This window comes from Nicotiana sylvestris, chromosome 3 (genome assembly GCF_000393655.2).
Source record: "Nicotiana sylvestris chromosome 3, ASM39365v2, whole genome shotgun sequence".
NCBI lineage: Eukaryota > Viridiplantae > Streptophyta > Magnoliopsida > Solanales > Solanaceae > Nicotiana > Nicotiana sylvestris.
In genome coordinates this window covers 129,229,217-129,253,219 of record NC_091059.1, presented here as the reverse complement: position 1 = coordinate 129,253,219, position 24,003 = coordinate 129,229,217, and the positions used below count along the sequence as shown (strand labels likewise).

General features: G+C 40.5%; 2 protein-coding genes across 2 annotated transcripts; both read left to right on the top strand.

Annotated features, from left to right (window-relative positions):
- The first annotated feature begins 5,948 nt into the window (after window positions 1-5,948).
- On the top strand, window positions 5,949-6,966 carry LOC138888022 (uncharacterized). Its single transcript, XM_070169817.1, has 2 exons — window positions 5,949-6,120; window positions 6,692-6,966. The coding sequence occupies exons 1-2, from the start codon at window positions 5,949-5,951 to the stop codon at window positions 6,964-6,966; spliced, it is 447 nt and encodes a 148-aa protein (XP_070025918.1).
- A 150-nt stretch (window positions 6,967-7,116) lies between these two features.
- On the top strand, window positions 7,117-10,041 carry LOC138888021 (uncharacterized). Its single transcript, XM_070169816.1, has 4 exons — window positions 7,117-7,483; window positions 7,829-7,926; window positions 8,035-8,342; window positions 9,036-10,041. The coding sequence occupies exons 1-4, from the start codon at window positions 7,117-7,119 to the stop codon at window positions 10,039-10,041; spliced, it is 1,779 nt and encodes a 592-aa protein (XP_070025917.1).
- Window positions 10,042-24,003: the final 13,962 nt, after the last annotated feature.

Here is a 24,003-nt window from a genome sequence, read left to right as displayed (position 1 = left end):
TCCTGATACATCTTCGCGACACCCGAATGAATGAAATACCACGAGCTATGGGCCTCCTCCAGAATCAAATCCCGAAGCCTATCAACATTGGGCACACAAATCTGACTTTGCATCCTCAACACCCCATCATCACCGATGGTTACATCCCTGATATCATCATGCTGAACTCTGTCCCTAAGGACAAGCAAATGCGGATCATCATACTGACGCTCTCTGATGCGATCATATAAGGAAGACCGAGAAACCACACAAGCCAACACCCGATTGGACTCCAAAATATCTAACCTCACGAACCGATTGGCCAAGGCCTGAACATCAACCGCAAGGGGTATCTCCCCAACTGGGATACATGCCAAACTCGCCATACTCACTGCCTTTCGGCTCAAAGCATCGGTCACCACATTGGCCTTTCTCGGATGATACAATATAGTAATATCATAATCCTTAAGCAACTCCAACCATCTCCGCTGCCTCAAATTAAGATCCTTTTGCTTGAAAAAATACTGAAGACTGCGATGATCAGTGAACACTTCACAAGATACGCCATACAAGTAATGTCTCCAAATCTTCAATGCGTGAACTATGGCAGCCAACTCCAAATCATGAACGGGGCAGTTTCTCATGAGGCTTCAACTGACGAGAAGCATAAGCAATAACTCTACCCTTCTGCATCAACACACAACCAATCCCAACTCTCGAAGCATCACAATACACGGTATAGGAGCCTGAAGCTGATGGAAAAACCAACACTGGAGCAGTGGTGAAAGCTATCTTGAGATTCTGAAAGCTTTCCTCACACTCGCCCGACCATACAAATGGAGCACCCTTCTGAGTCAACTTGGTCAAGGGCGATGCGATAGATGAGAATCCCTGAACAAACAGGTGATAATAGCCTGCCAAACCAAGAAAGTTGTGAATCTCTATGGCTGAGGACGGCCTAGGCCAACTTTGAACCACCTCTATCTTCTTCGGATCAACCTGAATACCCTCGTTGGATACCACGTACCCCAAGAAAGCCACTGAACCAAGCCAAAACTCACACTTGGAGAATTTTGCATAAAGTTTCTCCTCCCTCAATCTCTGCAATACCACTCTTAAATGCTCTGCGTGCTCCTCCTAAATACGCGAATACACTAGAATATCGTCAATGAAGACTATGGAAAACGAATTAAGATAAGGCCGGAACACGTTGTTCATCAAATGTATGAACACTGCTGGGGCACTAGTCAGCCCAAAAGACATCACCAAGAACTCATAATGACCATATCGGGTCTTGAAAGCCATCTTAAGTATATCTGAATCCCTGATCTTCAACTGGTGATAGCCCGAATGAAGATCAATCTTGGAGAACACTCTCGCTCCCTGAAGCTGGTCAAACAAATCATCAATGCGAGGCAAAAGATACTTGTTCTTAATTTTTACCTTGTTCAATTATGTATAATCAATGCACATTCTCATTGTGCCATCCTTCTTCTTCACAAACAGAAGCGGAGCACCCCAAGGTGACACACTAGGCCAAATAAACCCTTTATCAAGGAGTTCCTGAAGCTGCTCCTTTAACTCCTTCAAATCCGCTGGTGCCATACGATACAACAGAATAGAAATAGGCTGAGTTCCCGGCACCAGATCAATACCAATAAAATCAATATCCCTGTTTGGTAGCATGCCCGACAGGTCTGCAGGAAACACATCTAGAAAATCCCTCACAACTGGGACAAAATAAATACTGGGAGCCTCAGCTCCAACATCCCTCACAAACGCTAGATATGAAAGACAAAACTTCCTAACCATACGTTGGGCTTTCGAGAAAGAGATCACTCTACTCTACTCCACTCGATCCGTGGCATACCCGGGATAGCCAAAGTGACTGTCTTGGCATGACAGTTTAGAATAACACGATATGGAGATAACCAATCCATGCCTAAAATGACATCGAAATCCACCATACTCAATAATAACAAATCCACTCGGGTCTTCAGACCCCCAATAGTCACTACACATAACCGGTATATACGATTTACAACAACAGTATCGCCCACCGGTATAGATACATGAACAGGTAAAGCAAGAAACTCCCGAGGTATACCCAAATAATGAGTAAAGTACGAGGACACATAAGAAAAGATGGAACCGGGATCAAATAATATAGAGGCATCTCTGTGGCAGACTGAAACAATACCTGTAATAACAGCATTCGAAGCAATAGCATCTGGTCTACCTGGGAGAGCATAGAAACGAGCCTGAGCACCGCCTGATCGACCTCCCCTTCGAGGGCAACCCCTGGTTGCATGACTTCCTATGAGACCCCATGTTTTTTTTCTTTTTCTCTTACGTAATATACGTAATGTGGCGTGGTTATATTAGGTATATATGATTGGGTGTAGCACATTGGGAGAATAAGAATGAAAATGTGTGGTAATATCAAGGAACTAAACTAAAACTGTAGGTCAAAGGAATCCCTTAAACAAAGGTTCGTGGTTAAAGAAATGGCTCGGGTGGCACCCAGCGCGTTCGGAAGGTTTAAGTTAATTTACACATGTGGGATAAGACCAAGAGTATCTAATATGATAATAATAATGTGTTATGAGGTATTATAATATCACACGGGTCACATGTTATGTTTTGGAATCAAGAAAGTTGCGAAATAAAGGTCGGCAAAGGTTATCGTAAATTTCTCTAATAAATTTTCTAAACTTTGGTTCAAATGTATCAGATCATTTCTCCCAATATATAATGCGTTATGGGACGCACAACCTATCTAATCGAAGGTCTACGAGTTTAGTTTGCAACCAAAAAAACCTCACATCAATACGACATCGGAGTAAAGAGTTATGACTGTTTTACCACGGACTATCAAGGCTGAAACCTGGTCGCGAGCCGGGTCGGGTCAAACAAGTAGTATAAGTCAAAAAATTCGACTTTTCAAACCTAAAAACATTTCATTTTCGTCCAAAAACAATGAGGGAGCTGAAGGGAGGGTTCCATGGTGGTCTTGAGTGATTAAGGTACGTTTTTAACGATTTCTACCGTTAAAGTTTGTCCCCGTGCCTAGAAACTCAATCTCTACGCTTAACAATCGTTTCCCCCTTCTATTAGCTGTGTTTGGAGCTATTCTTGGAAGATAGGAATTTGTTGTTCTTTCTGGTTCTTCAAGCTTTATACTTGGTTTGCCAAGGTAATCATCTTGAGACTCTTTTATGATCGTTTTTACAAAGTTCTACGGACGTTTCGTCAAGTTAGGGTCATATGGCAAATCTGCCAATTTAAACTCAATTATAAACTGTTTATAGGTGCATATAAGCTGCATACATATAGTGTTTTCGAAGCTTAGGATGTAAGGAACAACTTTCGTGAAGGAACTACAGGTATTCGGACATTCATTGGAAAGGTATGTTAAGACTAAGCTCCGTCCTTCCTTTTAGCACAAATTCTGGGAAATTCCTAAGACGTCAAATGTGATATTTTACTATTCTATTGCTAGAAAGACCTTCTGTGAAAGACATTGAGATCGTAGCTGAAGTATTTTCATGATGCTATTAGGTTGATATTCCACTCATTTGGTTAAATAGGGTATTCGACATCTATATATGTCATTTTGTCGACTTTCTTAACTATATGTCTATATATGTGAATTCTTATTCGTCTTTGGGTTGTGTAACTAGAAAATAAAGGCATTTAGTATTTGCGATCAGTCATTATCCCTTGTTAAAGTGTATCTTAAAATCTCTAAAAGTGACACGTCGATTTCCAAAAATCTCAAATATAATTTTTATGTTTAAACTACTAAAACACTTGATTTTTTTTTTAAAATACTTTCTTTTACTAAATATCAAAAAATCAGGTATAAGGACTAAGAGAAGCACCTTAAGCTTTTTATCAACCTCTTCAGAGTTAAGTTATCTTTCTAAAAGTCTAGTTAAGTTTCCAAGCTTATTCAAAAGAAAGAAAACATATGAGGTTCCACGAGACAATTATATGCGATACGAAAATGATTATGAGAATAAGAGTACCTATAAGCCAAGGTTGGCTAAGTTCTCGTTATGGCCTATTATATGCATTTAAAGTTCATATCATACATGGTATTTTATGCATGGACTTCGAGCTATAATCGAAGGTAAGGGGCCTATTTGCCCGAAAAACTATATATATTGTACAGATGGCCCCAGGTTGGCAATATGATACCGGTTAGCTACCGGAAGAGACTGTCATTGCTAGCATTTGGTTGGATATATCATGCATTTGCATCAATATATATGTATTCATGACATACGATTGCACAAGCATACCATGCATATTTGATTACCATGAGGTCGGATGTCGGCCATGGAGGCTATCAGAGTTTCAGTGTCAGGTGGTATCTCTATTATTTTTTTTCCATCAGCTATGTATGATTCTACTTTCTGCCTTACATACCAGTACATTTTTATTCGTACTGATGTCCCATTGCCTAGGGACACTGCATTTTTGTTTTGTGCATGCAGGTCCAGGTAGGGACTTTGATCGACCCCTCCGCTAGGATTTCGGGGTTCAGCTATGAGTTGGTAAGCTCCACCTCTTCCTGGAGCTTTCATAGGATGGTTACTTTTGTTGTACAATTTGGGTATAGTCGGGGCCTTGTCTCGACAGTGCTTATGACACTCTTAGAGGCTATTGTGGACATAGTATTCTGGGTTTCTTTTGCAGCTTTCAATCTCAAGCCCATAGGCTTGGCATGTATATATATATGTGTATAGGCATGTATGTCTCCAATCTCGGCCTCGTCGGCCAGCTAGTACTTTATTATTTTGGCTCGTCTACCTTTGTTTATATGGCTTATTGTTATTCAGTTCATGACCTTAATGGTCCAGGTTTAGTATTTCAGATGTTGTGTTGCCCGATCTGTTGGGCCCCCAGTTTAGTTAGCTAGTATGTCTAATGGCTAACTCGATTGAATACAGTATCGAGTGCCAGTCGTGACTCCCTTAGTTTGGGGCATGACAAACTTGGTATCAGAGCAGGTCGTATCCCAGGGAGTCCACAAGTCGTGTCTAGTAGAGTCTTCCTTATGGGTGTGTTTTGCACCACACTTATAATCAGGAGGCTATGAGGCATTTAGGAATGATTACGTTTCTTTCAATTAATAGATCGTGCTATAGAGCGAAGTTATAAGAACATATGAAACCTAAATCGTGCTTTGTGTTTCTTATCTAACAGATTACCTACTCTCAGGAGATGGCATGGCGAGAGATAGGTATGGATCCGGGGGAAGGTACCAGTCGTTCCCCACCGGGTCAGAGGGATAGATTTCCCTTAGAGGCACACAGTGAGTCTCCAGTACCCTTAGTTTCAGCTTCCCCAGCACTTGTTAGAGCCTAGGGAGATGCAGTACCCCCAGCCTCACCAGTTCCATTAGTACCTGAGGCAGCTAGAGACACAAGACCTCTAGCACCTGTTGTTCCGCCATCAGAGATTGGGGAGCAGGGGATGAGGGAGGCAGTTCAGTTGCTGACTAGGATGGTTTCTATTCATGAGCGACAGCTACAGTCGGAAGTAGATGCCCGAAGAGATCGGACATGAAGCTTGACGGTACGAGAGTTTCTTCACTTGGCCCCTCCAGTATTTACATGATCCAGTTCCACTGAGTATCCCCAAGACTTTATAGACCAAATGTATAGAGTATTGAGGGTGATGCATGCCTCCGTCACCGAGGCTGTGGAGTTGGCTTCTTTTCGACTACGTGATGTAGTCGTCCTATGGTATGAGGCATGGGAGAGATCTAGAGGACCTGATGCTCCGCCAGCAGAGTGGGAGGACTTCTCTGAGGCTTTTTAGCCCATTATTTGCCACGGGAGGTTCGGGAGGCCCGTCTTGACCTGTTTCTTAGCCTGAAGCAGGGGGATATGAGTGTGAGGGTTTATAGCCATAAGTTTAATTCTTTGGCGAGGTATGCACCAGATATCGTACGTACCATGAGGGCTAGAGTTCATCATTATGTGGATGGTTTGGGGGATCATCTGATTAGGGACTGTAGGGTAGCATCCTTATCGGATGATGTAGATATTTCCCGCATACAGGCTTTCGCTCAGACTACAGAGGACCTTTCCCGTCGGATTCGTGATACTCGCAGGGATAGGGAGCAGAGTAAGAGGGCTCGTACTATGGGGTCTTATAGGGAGACACGAGGTGATTTTAGGCCCCCACTCCATAGATATCCACCTCGGTCAGCAGGTAGTTTCCCACCACAGATGCAGGGCCAGCGGTTTGATCGTTATATTCACTCAGGATCGGGGCAGAACTCAGGCTAGCCTGAGGGCCGTCGACAGGAGCGTTCCGCACGAATGAGACAGCCTACTCCTCCATATACTCAGTGCGGTAAGCTGCACACCGGGAAATGTAGACAGGGTTCGAGTGCATGTTATCATTGTGGGCAGACATGACATTTTATTAGCCGGTGCCCGGAGTTAGGCAGAGGTGCACCAGCTCAGCCTTCAGGATCCACCGTAGCCTCTTCGCCATCAGTCCGTGCTCCCCCGACCAGGTCCACAGTCTACTTAGGGACGTGGTAGGGGGAGAGGTGGAGGAGACACCTCAGGTTCTAGTGGTGGCCAGAACCGCTTTTATGCACTCACAGGCCGACAGGATTTAGAGGCATCCCCAGATGTTGTCACAGGTATATTGACAATACATTCTCATGCCATTTATGCATTGATAGATCCCGGCTCTACATTTTCATATATTACTCCATTTATTGATGGTAAGCTTGACATGAGATCTGAGTTGTTGCCACAGTCAGTTGAGGTGTCTACACCAGTTGGCGACTCTATTATAGCTAATCATGTCTGTCGAGGTTGTACAGTGTTAATTAATGACCGTCCAACCTCTGTTGATTTAGTTGAATTGGTTATGCTAGACTTCGATATCATTATGGGTATGGATTGGTTGGCATCTTGTTATGCTAATATTGATTGTCGTGCAAAGTTGGTCTGATTTCATTTTCCTGGTGAGCCTATCCTTGAATGGAAAGGTAATGCAGCCACGCCCAAGGGTAAGTTTATTTCATACCTTAGGGCTCGGAAGTTTATTGCTAAAGGATGTATATACCATCTAGTTCATGTCAGAGATATAGATAAGGAGCCAATGACTCTTCAATCGGTTCCTATTGTGAATGAATTCCCGACGGCATTCCCTGACGAGCTTCCAGGAATTCCCCCCGAAAGGGAAATCGATTTTGCTATAGATTTGCTTCCTGATACACAGCCTATATCCATTCCTCCCTATAGAATGGCTCCTGCAGAGCTAAGGGAATTGAAGGAACAACTGAAGGACTTGCTCGATAAAGGCTTTATTAAGACAAGTACATCCCCATGGGGTGCTCCGGTGCTCTTTGTTCGAAAGAAAGATGGCTCCTTGCGGATGTGTATTGACTACATGCAACTAAATAAAGTCACTATAAAGAATAAGTATCCTCTTCCACTGATTGATGACTTGTTTGACCAGTTACAAGGTGCCAAATGCTTTCCGAAGATCGACTTGCGATCCGGTTATCATCAGCTATGAGTCAGGGATATTGATATCCCAAAAACAACATTTAGGACGAGGTATGGCCATTTTGAATTCCTTGTCATGTCTTTCGGGCTTACAAATGCCCCAGCAGCCTTTATGGATCTTATGAACCGGGTATTCAAACCATTCTTGGATGAATTTGTGATTGTGTTTATTGAAGACATCCTGTTATATTCACGATCGGAAGCTGAGCATGCAGACCACTTGCGAATTGTATTGTAGACTCTCCAGGACTAGAGGTTATATGCTAAATTCTCTAAATGTGAATTTTGGCTAACTTCTGTAGCTTTTATTGGTCATGTTATTACCGGTGATGGTATCAAGGTTGATGGCCAAAAGATTGAAGATGTGATGACTTGGCCGAGGCCCTTGAATCCGACAGAGGTTCCTAGCTTTTTAGGCCTGGCATGATATTATTGAAGGCTTGTGGAGGGATATTCCTCTATCTCTGCACCATTGACAAAACTGAAACATAAGGGAGCTATGTTTCAGTGGACTGAGGCATGTGAACAAAGTTTTCAGGAGCTAAAGAAAAGGCTTACGATGGCACCTGTCTTGACTCTTCCAGATGGCACCGAGGGTTATGTTGTATATTGTGATGCCTCGAGAATTGGCCTAGGTTGTGTTCTTATGCAGCATGGTAAAGTTATCGCGTATGCCTCCAGACAGTTGCGGAAACATGAGCAGAACTATCCTTCGCACGATCTTGAGTTAGCCGCAGTTGTCTTCGCCCTAAAGATTTGGCTGCATTATCTATATGGGGTTCATATTGATGTTTTCACCGACCACCAGAGCTTTCAGTATTTATTTAAACAGAGGGAGTTGAACCTACGATAAAGAATATGGCTAGAATTACTAAAGGACTATGATGTTGATATTTTATATCATCCCGGCAAAGCTAATATTGTTGCTAATGCCCTTAGCCGGAAGTCCATGGGCAGTCTAAGCCATGTTGAAGCTGATAAGGTCAAGATGACCAAATATCTATGCCATCTAGCTAATTTGCAGGTGCGTTTGGTAGACGCATAGGGTGGACGTATTCTCGTTCAGAATACAGCAAAATCTTCTTTGGTTACTGAAGTGAAAGAGCGACAACACGAGGACCCTGAGCTTATAAAACTAAGGGAAAGAATTCCACAGCAGCGACAACCTTTATTTGAGCTAACTGGAGATGGAGTCCTTAGATACCAGGGCCGTTTATGTGTACCAACAGTCGGAGAGCTCCGCGCCAAGATTCTTTTGGAGGCCCATTATTTTAGATATGCAGTTCACCCCGGAGCGACAAAGATGTATCGGGACCTACGACTGATCTATTGGTGGAATGGAATGAAAAAAGATATTGCGGAGATGGTAGCCCAATGATCCAACTGCCAACAAGTTAAAGCCGAACATCAGAGGCCTGGAGGCCTAAATCAGTATATTGAACTTCCATTATGGAAATGGGACATGATAAATATGGACTTCATCACTGGTTTGCCTTGCACTCCATGAAGGTATGATTCTATTTGGGTAATTATTGATAGGCTTACAAAATTTGCTCATTTCCTGCCAGTTAGGACGACATATTCAGCCGAGGATTATGCCAAGCTTTATATTCGAGAGATTGTTCGCCTTCACGGAGTGCCATTATCTATTATCTCTGATCGAGGGGCTCAATTTACAACACATTTTTGGAAATCTTTTCAGAAGGGTCTAGGCACGCAGGTAAATCTTAGCACCGCTTTTCATCCGCAAACTGATGGACAGGCAGAGTGTACTATTCAGACAGTTGAAGATATGTTACGTGCCTGCGTGCTAGATTTTAAAGGAAGTTGGGATGATCATCTACCTCTTATTGAGTTTGCTTATAATAACAACTTCCAAGCTAGTATTCAGATGGCCCCTTACGAAGCACTATACGGGCGGAAATGTAGGTCGCCGATCGGTTGGTTCGAGGTCGGGGAAGCAGAGTTGCTAGGTCCTAATTTAGTCCAACAAGCAATGGAAAAGGTAAAACTTATTAGAGACCGGCTGCGTACAGCACAAAGTCGGCAGAAGTCTTATGCAAATGTTCGACGACGAGACCTAAAGTTTGATGTGGAAGATTGGGTTTTCCTGAAATTATCACCTATGAAGGGCATCATGCGATTTGGAAAGAAGGGGAAGCTCAGCCCCAGGTATGTTGGACCGTATAAGATTATTCATAGGATTGGTAGGGTGGCGTACGAGCTTGATTTGCCTTCAGAATTGGAAGCAGTCCATCCTGTGTTTCATGTATCTATGTTGTGGAAGTGCATTGGAGATCCTTCACGTATTACGCCCATTGAGGATATTCACATTGCTGAAGACTTATCTTACGCAGAGGTACCAGTAGCTATTTTAGATCGGCAGGTAAGAAAGCTTCGAACTAAAGAAGTGGCTTTCGTGAAAGTGTTATGGCGAAATAACAACATCAAGGAAATGACCTGGGAAGCTGAGGAGGAAATGAGAAAGAAGTACCCCTACCTATTTACGACTTAAGGTGAGTCGCATTTAAATAATTGGAAATTATTTCTTTACAACAACTTAATTGGATTTTAAATGACTTGAAAGAGCAATTTAAATTTCTTATTGCGAGATAGCTATACGAAGCCTAGTAGTTGGAATCTTCAGAATATGATATATGCTTTGCAAATGTAACAAGTATAGCCTTGCAAAGAACGTATTAGCGGGAAAAAAAATGAAACCAAGGAATTGACTTGACCCATTCACGGACGAATGTTCTTAAGGGGGGGAGGCTATGAGACCCCATGTTTTTTTTTCTTTCTCTTACGTAATATACGTAACGTGGCGCGGTTATATTAGGTATATATGATTGGGTGTAGCACATTGGGAGAATAAGAATGAAAATGTGTGGTAATATCAAGGAACTAAACTAAAGCTGTAGGTCAAAGGAATCCCTTAAACAAAGGTTCGTGGTTAAAGAAATAGCTCGGGTGGCACCCAGCACGTTCGGAAGGTTTAAGTTAATTCACATATGTGGGATAAGACCAAGAGTGTCTAATATGCTAAGAATAATGTGTTATGAGGTATTATAATATCACACGGGTCACATGTTATGTTTTGGAATCAAGCAAGTTGCGAAATAAAGGTCGGCAAAGGTTATCGTAAATTTCTTTAATATATTTTCTAAACTTTGGGTCAAATGTATCAAATCATTTCTCCCAATATATAATGCGTTATGAGACCCAAAACCTATCAAATCGAAGTTCTACGAGTCTAGTTTGCAACCAAAAAGACCTCACATCAATCCGACGTGGAAGTAAATAGTTATGACTATTTTACCGCGGACTGTCCAGGCTGAAATCGGGTCGCGAGCCGGGTCGGGTCAAACAAGTAGTATAAGTCAGAAAATTCGACTTTTCAAACCTAAAAACATTTCATTTTCATCCAAAAACAGTGAGGGAGCTGAAGAGAGGGTTTCATGGTGGTCTTGAGTGATTAAGGTATGTTTTTAATAATTTCTACCGTTAAAGTTTGTCCCCGTTCCTAGAAACTCAATCTCTACGCTTTGCAATCGTTTCCCCCTTCTATTAGCTGTGTTTGGAGCTATTCTTGGAAGATAGGAATTTTTTGTTCTTGATGTTTTTCAAGCTTTATACTTGGTTTGCCAAGGTAATCATCTTGGGACTCTTTTATGATCGTTTTTACAAAGTTCTACGGACGTTCGTCAAGTTAGGTCATATGGCAAATCTGCCGATTTAAACTCAATTATGAACTATTTATAGGTGCGTATAAGCTGCATATATGTAATTTTTTCGAAGCTTAGGACGTAAGGACCAACTTTCGTGAAGGAACTACAGGCATTCGGACGTTCGTTGGAAAGGTATGTTAAGGCTAAGCTCTGTCCTTCCTTTTAGAACAAATTCTAGGAAATTCCTAAGACGTCAAATGTGATATTTTACTATTCTAATGCTAGAAAGACCTTCTGTGAAAGGCATTGGAAAGTATTTTCATGATGCTATTAGGTTGATATTCCACTCATTCGGTTAAAAGGGTATTCGACATCTATATATGTCATTTTGTCGACTTTCTTAACTATATGTCTATATATGTGAATTCTTTTTCGTCTTTGGGTTGTGTAACTAGAAAATAAAGGCATTTAGTATTTGCGATCAGTCATTCTCCCTTGTTAAAGTGTATCTTAAAATCTCTAAAAGTGACACGTCGATTTCCAAATATCTCAAATATAATTTTTATATTTAAACTACTAAAACACTTGATTTTTTAAAAAATACTTTCTTTTACTAAATATCAAAAAATAGGTATAAGGACTAAGTGAAGCACCTTAAGCTTTTTATCAACCTCTTCAGAGTTAAGTTATCTTTCTAAAAGTCTAGTTAAGTTTCCAAGATTATTCAAAAGAAAGAAAACATATGAGGTTCCATGAGACAGTTATATGCGATACGAAAATGATTATGAGAATAAGAGTACCTATGAGCCAAGGTTGGCTAAGTTCTCGTTATGGCCTATTATGTGCATTCAAAGTTCATATCATACATGGCATTTTATGCATGGACTTCGAGCTATAATCGAAGGTAAGGGGCCTATTTGCCCGAAAAACTATATATATTGTACAGATGACCACATGTTGGCAATATGATACGGGTTAGATACCGGAAGAGACCGCCATTGCTAGCATTTGGTTGGATATGTCATGCATTTGCATCAATATATATGTATTCATGACATACGATTACACGAGCATACCATGCATATTTGATTACCATAAGGTCGGATGTCGGCCATGGAGGCTATCAGAGTTTCAGTGTCATGTGGTATCTCTATTATTTTTTTTCCATTAGCTATGTATGATTCTACTTTCTGCCTTACATACCAGTACATTTTTATTCGTACTGATGTCCCGTTGCCTGGGGACACTGCATTTTTGTTTTGTGCATGCAGGTCCAGGTAGGGACTCTGATCGACCCCTCCGCTAGGATTTCGGGGTTCAGCTGTGAGTTGGTAAGATCCACCTCTTCCTGGAGATTTCATAGGATGGTTACTTTTTTTGTACAGTTTGGGTATAGTCGGGGCCTTGTCTCGACAGTGCTTATGACACTCTTAGAGGCTATTGTGGACACAGTATTCTGGGTTTCTTTTGCAGCTTTCAGTCTCCAGCCCATAGGCTTGGCATGTATATATATATGTGTATAGGCATGTATGTCTCCAATCTCGGCCTCATCGGCTAGCTAGTACTTTATTATTTTGGCTCGTCTACCTTTGTTTAAATGGCTTATTGTTATTCAGGTCATGACCATAATAGTCCAGGTTTAGTATTTCAGATGTTGTGCTGCCCGATATGTTGGGCCCCTAGTTTAGTTAGCTAGTATGTCTAATGGCTAACTCGATTGAATACAGTATCGAGTGCCAGTCGTGCCTCACTTAGTTTGGGGCGTGACATTTCCACCCCTAGCTGGGTGGGTGGGTGGTGAAGTAACTGGAGCAGAAGTCGATGGCTGACCCCTCTGCTGATACTGACTATCATGAAGCCGAGGGCACTGCCTCCTCATATGTCCAAACTCTTTGCACTCATAACAACTCCCCGGTGCTGAAAATGGGGACTGAAGGGAACCCCTGTCACTGGAATGACCAGTAGAAAGACCTGGCATGGAAGAACCCTAGACTGACGGAGCATGAGACGAGCTCTGAGCTGGAAGAGCACTAAGTGATGACTGGCCCTACTGAGATCCATGATAACCATGACCCAAAGACGCCCCACGGTAACCTAGGCGAGTTGACTAGGCCTGCTTGAAAGAACGGCCTCTACCCTGATGGAACTGACCCCTCGAAGGAGCACTACTAAAACCACCAGAACCCCGAGGCCTCTTGGCCTCTCTCTCCTCTCATTCCTGCCGGAGTAAATTCTCAATCTTACGGGCGATATCAACAACCTCCTCGAAGGTAGCACCTGTCACCCTCTTTCTAGTCATGAGAATCCGTAGATGATACATGAGGCCATCAAAAAACCTCCTAATCCTCTCTCGATCTGTGGGAACCATCCAAACCGCATGACGGGCTAACTTAGAGAACCGTATCTCATACTGCATCACCGTCATCTCCCCCTGACTCAACTGCTCAAACTGCCTGGTAGCTCCTTTTGGCGCGACTGTGGTACATACTTCTCCAAGAAGAGAACAGAGAACTGTTGCCAAGTAAGGGGCGCTGCACCAACAGGCCTACGCATCTCATACGCCTCCCACCAAGTGAAGGCAGCCCCAGAAAACTAAAAGGTAGTAAATGCCACACCACTGGTCTCAAGAATCCCTATTGTACGAAGCATCCGCTGGCACTTATCCAAGAAACCCTAGGCATCCTCGCCCTCTGCACCGCTGAATGACGGAGGTTGGAGCCTACCAAACCTCTCAAGTCGACGTTGCTCATCATCCGGCATAACTGGTACTACAAAATTCTGAGCTGGTACAACCGGCTAGGCTGGAGGTACCCCGGTGTTTGTAATCCCTGCACTACCTGCTCAGGTGTACGAGCAACGGGAGTTTGGGTGCCTCCCCCAGCCTAGGAAGTAGCTGCGGCCATAGTAGCTGAGACCGCCTGAGCCAAACCGGTACACACTGATAAGATCTGAGCTAAAACCTCCTAGAGACCTGGGATCACAATAGGCATAGCTGGTGCCTGAATCGGTACTGCTGTAGCGTCCACAACCGGGGCCTGATCCGGAACTAGGGCAGCTGATGGATCTGCCAGTGCTGCTCTAGCTGCTCTGCCCCTGCCATGGCTTCGACCACGACCTCAGCCTCTGGTGGCCCTAGCTGGTGGTACTGGCGGTCGTCCGCCCTGCCCAATAGCACGTGTCCTCACCATCTGTGAGAGAATGGAATATCAGAAGTTTAGTACTCGGATCAACAAATTCACACGACAAGAATTTCAAGAATATAAAGTTTTTTATAAAGGTTCTGCAACCTCTCGAGGATAAATACAGACGTTTCCATACCGATCCGCGAGACTCTACTAAACCAGCTCATGACTTGCGAGACCTATGTAACCTAGGCTCCGATACCAACTTGTCATGATCGCAAATACCGGTCGTGATGGCGCCTATCACATTACTAGGCAAGCCAGACCAACTATCAAACCACAACCCATTTTCATTTAATAACTCATTTGCTAACACGATTTGATTACCAATTAACATAATAAGTGTTTAAAACAGCAAGATAAATATGCGGAAGTCAATAAAACATGAAATACCACACAACCCACACTGATCTGGTGTCATGAGTCTAGAGCCTCTAATACAAGTCTGAACAACCTCCTACATAGATAGTCTAGAAATACAGAAAGATACTAAAATAGAGGGGAGAAATCAGGGCTGCGGACACCATACAGCTACCTCGAAATCCCCGACAGAAAACTGAACTAGCTGAATAATGCTCACTCAGCCACTCGGACACCTGGATCTGCACACAAGGTGCAGAGAGTAACGTGAGTACACCAACTCAGTAAGTAACTAAAGTAAATAAGGTCTGAAAGTAGGGACAAGCAGTTCAAAAATACATAACGGATTAACCAACAAAATAACATGTCATCTTTACAGTTCAAAATTCTGTTTCCGGTATAAAACCACATTTTCTAGTTTAAACATTTGGAACCAATTACTTAGCAGTATATAAAACAGAGGCTTATTTAAAAGAAGAGTGAAATCAGTGAAAACATCATGACAAGGCCTCTCGGGCAAGGAATCACTCAGAATCTGGCCCCTCGGGCAGCCTCTCAGTCACTCGTGACTCAACTCTCGTCACTCAGTACTCACTTTTAACACTCGGCTCATTTATATCTCATAATAATAGAAATCATAGTAAACGATGCGGCGTCAGCCCGATCCATATATTTATAGTCGACTACGCTCAATGGGGGTATGCAGACTCTGGAGGGGCTCCTACAGCCCAAGCATCATATCGTTGCGGCGTGCAGCCCAACCCAATATATATATTTATCATTGCGGCGTGCAGCCCGATCCATATAAGTATCGCTGTGGCGTGCAGCTCGATCCATATATATATATATATATATATCCACACAACTGGGTTCTCAACCTCACTCAGTCTTTAATCTCACAGCCTCTCGGGCACAACAATGAAAATTAGGGAACTCAGCCAAAACAGTCCTCACAATTAGGAGTAGAGTAGTAAAACCAGTTTTAAACATTTAAGCAGGTAAAACAAGACTGGGTACATGCTTCTAGCAAGTGAAGTGAGGTAAATAATCAAAATGCCCCTAAGGGTTTCTACAGATCGGCACGAGGCCCCAAACACGGCATGCAACCCATAATACAGTATAGGAATCCAAAATACGGAATAATATAACATTTTCATATAAAATACGCGGCTTAATAGTCGCTACCGGACGGACCAAATCACAATCCCTACCGGTGCACGCCACACACTCGTCACCTAGCATGTGCGTCACCGCATTTATCAAATCAAGTCAAATATCGGGGTTTTGTACCCTCAGTTCCAGATTTACAATGGTTACTTACCTCAAACCGATGAAAGTACTACTCCGCGATGCCTTTGCCCCTCAAATCGGCCTCCACTCGTGTCGAATCTATTCAGAATCAGAATCACGACGTCAAAATATGCTAAAGGAACGAAGCCCAAGCGAAAACAATCAAAAAATACCAAAAATCCCGAAATTAGCAAAACTCAAGCCCCGGGCCTACTTCTCGAAACTCAGAAATTTTCACATTATTGGATTCCTTATATCCCCACGAGTCTAGACATATAAAGAACACCAAAATCGGAGTCCAAATGACCTGTCAAATCCTCCATTAAAGGCCTCTTAAACTCAAGCCTTAATCCTCCATTTTTATCCCTTTAATCCCCTTAATTACAGCCTTAATTCATGAAATTCTACCATAGAAATGTGTTTTAGGTCAAAAATCCTTACCGCAATGAAGTCTCTTTGATTTTTCTCTTCAAAATCGCCCAAAGTTCCTAATTCCGAGTTCAAAATGGTTAAACCCTTCAAAAATCGCGAAGGAAGAAATATATACATTCTGCCCAGCCCTTTTCGCAACTGCGGTCCCATAACCGCTTCTGCGATACCACATTTGCGGTCTACCTTCCGCTTCTGCGGAAATCACTTAATGGGCCAGATTCCGCACCTGCGGTCCATGCTCCGTATCTGCGACTCCTCAGGTGCGGCCTAAATACCGCATCTGCGGCTCCAGACTTTTCCTCTCAAATCCGCATTTGTGCCTCTCCTTCCGCACGTGCGGCACCGCACCTACGGTCCCCGAACCGCATGTGCGAAAACACCAGAAGCATCAGAACTTCAGCAGCTGCAATTACACTTCAACTCTTCCGTTAACCATCCGAAATCACTCCGAGGCCCCCGGGACCTCAACCAAAAGCACACACATAACCCAGTACCTTATTCAAATTTATTCCAATCATCAAAACACCTCAAATAATATCAAATCTACCAAATCACATCGAATTCAAGCCTAAGTTTCTAAAATCTTCCGAAATATGCTTTTGATCAAAAACCCAACCAAACCATGTCCAAATGACCTGAAATGTTACTCGCACATCCCAAATGACACAACGAAGCTATTGCAACTCTCGAAATTCCATTCCGACCCATATATCAAAATCTCACCTATCAGCCGGAAATCGCCGAAATATCAACTTCGCGAATTCAAGCCTAATTCTACTCCGAACCTCCAAAACCCATTTCGATCACGCTCCTAAGTCATAAATCACCTCCCGAAGTAACCGAACCATAGGAATTCACATCCGATCCCTCAAACACATAAGTCAACATCCGGTTGACTTTTCCAACTTAAACCTTCTTAAAAGAGACTAAGTGTCTCAAACCTTATCAAAATCATTCCGGACTCGATCCGACCAACTCGATACCACAAAACACGGATAACGAAGCATAAAGAAGCAGAAATGAAAAAAATGGAGCGGTACCTAATGAGACGATAGGCTAGGTCGTCACATCCCGGTAACGGAACCAAACTGTTTAACCCAAAAAATAGTTTTCAACTGATTCAATCCGAAAGATATAAAATTTTGTTAATACAACGTGATAGAGAAATGAGAAATAAATTCAATAAAAATAAAGCAGAGAAGAAAGAATTCTTATTGAATGATCCTTGATAGGATAATGAGCCGAACAGAGCTTGAAGGGCCGAACTATGGCTAACTTGGGAGCAAGATGCTATGAATTACAATGTATAGAATTATAGAGAAGAAAATTAGATTCCCCTGATGGCGGTAAAAGTATGTCTATTTATAGAGCTAAATCTAAGTAACTATTCTCCTTGAATTATGGGTCCATTATTACCATTTACTCAATCCATTTGTTACTTTTGGAAGACTTGTATTAGTTGTGTAAATGCTGGAATTCCGTAACCGATGAGTTAATTCCGTAACTGATGAGTTAATTCCATAACTAATGGGTCAATCTCGTACCTATTGAGTCAATCCTGTACTTGTTGAGTCAATCTCGTGCTTGTAGAGTAAATCTTGTAATTGATTGCCTTATTCTAACCGCTACAATCATTTATTGCATTTATTGTATGTTACATAATTGATTTGTAACTAATGGTGTAATGATGATAAATCCCATATAATTCGGAATTAATTGATTCCTTCCTCATTTGTAATTATGAGATATTCTCCCGCACCTGATCCAGGTTATTTTACGATGATTAGTTCCGAGACTAACGGGCACAGTACGAGTATGTTCGGTCCCGGGATATTTCACATATCATCTTTATATGTGATTCTTCACTTTTCTCCAAACTTTGCTGACACGTGTCGCCATTTCATAGACCCACGTGGCGAGTCTATTTTTCACTAATACAAATATAATATTTAAATAATTGAGGGTATTTTAGTAAACGTCTACAATACGTTACAATCAAACCAAACAACAATATACTATTTAACAATAATAAACAGTACAATCTATGCAAACATCGTATTCATAAAACGATACGATACAATACGATACAATACATTATAAAACAATGGGGAACAAAGATCCAAACAGAGCGTAAGGTACAGATTTTCTTTAATAATCTGACTAGACTAGCAAGTCAAATTGGACATTTAATTACGTATTTTAGTTTAACTATTCCGTCAACGCGAGAGGCGCCGTTTGATCTGGATATAAGAATTTAAAGTATATTTTGATTTTCTAGTGGACATTAGATTCCAAATTATTCTTTATGTCAAAAAAGGAAAAAATTAAAATAATATTTTCCTCTTGTAGTTTTATATAGGTCAAAGTTGTTCACTCACACTTCGATACCATATGTTACGGTTAATGAAATAGTAATACTTTTTATGTACTTGTGTTAGCTAGAATAAACAAACTGCTGATCCATTACTGCTTGACATTGTCATGACTTTTTCAAAGCCAGGAAGGCAAAATGAACCTTCATCCCAAAGTGGGATAATCAACGATTTTTCTTTTACATTTTCTCCTTAGGTTTAGCTTTTTGTGTAATTTGTACTCAATGTCTAGAGAAAAAAACTAAACTATGAACTACTTGATAGAAAGAGAAAAGAACAATGTGTAATAATCTCTGTGCCATTAAAGCGCAGGGCATGATTTCTTGATCTCTTCATATAAATTAAAGCACCAAGTTTAGCAAGTTGAAGTGCTTCTTAATGTTAAAAAATTGTTCGACGTGCAAACATTTATTAAGGAAGAAAGTTTCACCGGTTTCGCTGGTATTTTATATAATTTCAAAAGTTGAGGTGAATTGAGGATTTGAATTTTATGGTTTCGAATTAGAAATTCTACCCCATGTACTGATTTGATTTACTCGGTTATAAATCATTTTTGTACTTATTTAGTGAAATTGGATGAACCATAATATTTGTTAAAACATGCGCAGCGGAAGCAAACATACAAACCAGGCATCAAATACATGTAAACTAGACAACGCAATAATAACAGGATTAGAAGCACTAACCTCTTGAAGTAGTTGCACAAATCCTCCAAACAGCAAGAATCCAGGGCTGCAGTCTTCTGCTATATGCCTAGTAAAACCTTGGACGATTTTGCTTTTGGGTGGGCAAGAACAATACAACTAAAAGGTAAGTTATTAGGCGAAACTAGTCTTCCTTTAATAGACCCGAAATTAAGCCACAATAGGGGCTCAAATACATGTAGGATTCTGCAAGTAGAATCCTACTCTAACTCAAAAGGATAACTTTTCTCCCAAGCTATTTTTTACCCAAGTCTATCCAGTTTTTTTACTAGGTATAGCAGGGACCACAGAAATAATAAGAGACTACTAATTATAGCATTAATTCGAAATTAGCATGAATTAATTCTTACTATAATTAATTGCAATTTATCCCACTAAAAAACTGCAATTGAACTCCTCAATATGAATTTCGAAAATTCATTTACACTTATTTTAACTCCCCATGTTAAGATTTCAAATACCAGTTAATTAAATTAAATCACTGAAAATATAATTCAATTAACTAATTAAATCCTTTATAATTCCACTTAAACTATTTCATGTGACGGATACAAAATCCACCGGCCGGATTTTCACATGAAAACTTATAAGCTTACATAAAGGGGTATCATCAAACCTAAAATCGAGTCATGGATTCTATCAACTAATTATTATTCACAAATATTATTCGTTATTGTCCAATCTATTAGGCATACACCAACTCTAAATAGAGTAGTACCTTTTGATAAATCAAAACAATAAACAAATTACATTGATCATAACAATTATATCAAGATTAGGAGTATAAGCTCATTTAATGAATTAGAGAAAATGTTTTATATATTCAGTACAAAAACATCTTTTCTCTACTTGGTCCGTTCAATATACACTGAGTATACTAGCACAAGAAGTTGGAGTAAAACTACTCCCATAATCAAGACAAATTATACTATAATCTTTTGCTACAGTTATCAAGATATTTTGTCCAACAATATTTGATTGTGAACATAGTTTATTAATTATGAGAACCAACAATTTAATCTTCTGTACATGAGTTAAGACTCCATATACTAAATTGTCTACTATATAACTAAAAGGACACACATATAACAAATGATCTATTTAAAATAGTACTTTATTGAATTGAATAAATTAAATAAATAATTGTTCCATAAAGAATAAAATATAATATTATGTCTAAACCACATGGTTAATAGTATATCCCTAACAATATTAGCACTACATTCGTCCCAGTCTAAACTTGGTCAGTGCATCTGAATCGTGAACTCAGACGTTGATTGCTTAACTATCTGGACATTGATTTCTTCATTTTTTGAAATAGATTTATATATTGAAGAATTCTACCAAAAGTGTAAGAACTTATAATTTCATATGTAAACATTTTTATTTTAAAAATGAACTTTCTACTGAAAAAATTGTTTACTCATATAAAATGCAATTCTTTTCGGGAAAGGAGGAGTATTAAATAAGAACAACTAATGAGAAGAAGTTCAGAAACACCAAATATATGAGAGAATTTTCTTGATAGTTTATTTATACTCCTATTATATCTATGTAATGCGCAGAAAGTGGCAGCAGCAAGAACAAGAACAATGCCACTTCAAATGGGCAACGAAAGTTCCCTGCAGATCAATAAAATTAAATTAATTTGGACTTTGGACGTGTGGAAATGTGTAGCAACTGCATAAAATTGTGACAATTTCCGAGGAAGAGCGGGCGTATAACTTAGCCTATATTGGGATTCTCAAATAGGAATAGAGCCTCCGTTGCCTTCACGTTTGGTAATGATCATTAATCTCCATTCCACCCAATTTAAGTCATTCGAATGTCTCCTGTCAAAAATCATATGATCACTCCGACTTAAAGAATGCTCTAGGGATTGATATGTTTATATATTGAGGTGTGGTAGATTAATACATGCATCCAGTAAAAAGTTTAAAATCAGCGTCGGGACCAAACACATTAATAAAATGACTTCCTATTTGCTATCTCTTCCTTTCTTCATGTTCACAATTCTAAGCTGCTGCCTGCTGACGAAATTTTATGTAGCACAAGGGAACCAATGTAGACTGTAGAGCATGACTCAGATATACACTTAAAAGGTAAAGCCTAACTCGTATCTCACTTTACCTTAAATATGCATCTACTGGATAGACATATCAACACTAGGGGCTTTCGTAAAAACTCGAAAAATCGAATCAAATCGACCAAAAAAATCAATACTTTTTAGGTTTAGTTTGATTTGGTTTTGGTTTTGAATTTTAAAAACCGATCAAATTTGATTTGGTTTTGGTTTTAATCAAAAAATAACCAAATAAACCGAACCAAACCTGTCAAGCTGTGACTTTGGAATCTCAAGCTTCACCATTTGTTAGAGACTCCATTAATCAGCTCTAGAAGCTACACATGAACCGGAAGAAAAAGAAAATCGATCTGGAAAAGAGGATAAGAGCATGTGTTGTATTGCAAACTCTGATAGTGCATATATACACTTGAGGTACCACTCCACTAACTAATTCCAACTAACTTGACAGCTAGGACACAACTAACTACCAATTAACTAACTAAGCTAGCTAAACTAACTGTGGTTACAAAGAAAAATTAAATACATACACAGTATGTACAACTATATTTCAATACCCCCCACCCCCTCAAGTTGGAGGTGAGGTTCTCACACCCAACTTGCTCAATATCGCAGAATACTTGACACCAATAAGAGCTTTAGTGAGTACATCTGCTAACTGTGCACCTGTACCAATATGATGAAGAGAAATCAACTTCTCTTGGAGTTTATCGCGCACAAAGTGACAATCAACCTCGATGTGTTTTGTCCGTTCATGAAAGACTAGGTTGCGAGCTATGTGTAAAGCATATTGACTATCACAAAACACAGAGACAAGTTTAGGATAGGGAATAGTGAGCTCATCAAACAATCTGCAAAGCCAAGTTAGTTCACCAATAATTTTCCTCAAGGATCTGTATTCTGCTTCTGTTGAAGATAGGGACATTGTTTCTTGCTTCTTGGACTTCCAAAAAATTGGGATATTGCCCAGCAGGACTATGTAACTAGTAACTGACCTCCTAGAATCTGGATAAGCAGCCCAGTCTGAGTCACAATAACCCTTCAGAGTGCAATCATGATCATTGGACAAAAAAAATTCCTAGAGTTGGATCACTCTTCAGGTATCTAAGTAAGTGGAAAGATGTCTTCAAATGTTGCTCCCTGGGGTCTTGCATGAACTGGCTGAGGTGATGCACACTAAAGGCTATGTCAATGGTATTAGTGAGAAAGTTTAATTTGCCTACCAACTTTCTGTAGTAAGTAGGATCTGGCAAAGCTGCTCCTTCCTTGGCTCAGAGTTTTTTATTTGGATCAAGGGGAGAAGAGAAGCTGCTATAAGAAAGACAATCATATTCTTTCAATAAATCCAGTGCAAACTTCCTTTGAGATATTATTACCCCTTCACTGGTGTAAAGAATCTCTAAACCAAGAAAATAGTGTAGTTTCTCCAGGTCTTTTATTTTGAATTGATCGTGCCGGAAGCATTTAACTTGTTCAATCTCTGAGGTGTCTGTTTCAGTGATGATAACATCATCTACATATACAGTTATGTAGATGGTAGAATGTTCTATTTTCTTGTAGAGAAGTGAGTAGTCATTTAGAGAACACACATAGCCTATTGAGCAAAATGCCTCAGTCAACTTAGAGTACCACTGTCTGCTTGCCTGCTTAAGACCATATAAGGACTTTATTTAACTTGCAAACTAAACCTATAGAGCTTACTTCCAATCCTGGTGGTATTTGCATATAAACTTCTTCACGCAAGTCTCCATGAAAGAATGCATTATTCACATCCAACTGAAAGATATGCCACTACTTCTTTATTGCGTAGCTATGAGAGCTCTCACTATTGTCATCTTCACTACAGGACTGAAAGTCTCTGTATAATCTATGCCAGCTTGCTGAGTGTATCACTTCACTACCAGCCTAGCCTTGAACCTTTCTACTGTTCCATCAGCTCTGTGTTTAATCTTGTATACCTACATATAACCAATTGCCTGCTTTCCACTTGGCAAAGGCATTATGTCCGAGGTATGATTTGCATGCAGGGCTTCAAACTCCTATGTCATTGCTGCTTGCCATGCAGGATTAGAGCAACTTCCTCATATGAAGATGGTTCAGAAATATTGCAAACATTCATTACAACTAACTGACTATCATGGACTAAAGAGTCAATAGGAACATGACTATGTAAAGAAAATAAAGCATCAAGGGAAGTTGGAGTGGTTGATGGGTTAGTAGATAGAGGAGTAGGAGTTGGTTTCAACTGAGGTATGGAATAGATGTAGTCATGCAGGTGTACAAGTAACTTATGTTCTCTACCATATCTCGTAGGCTCTAATATAAGAGACTCACTTTGTGAGGTGGAATCAAGAGGATTTTCTGGCAAAGCTTCAGGAGAGTGAGA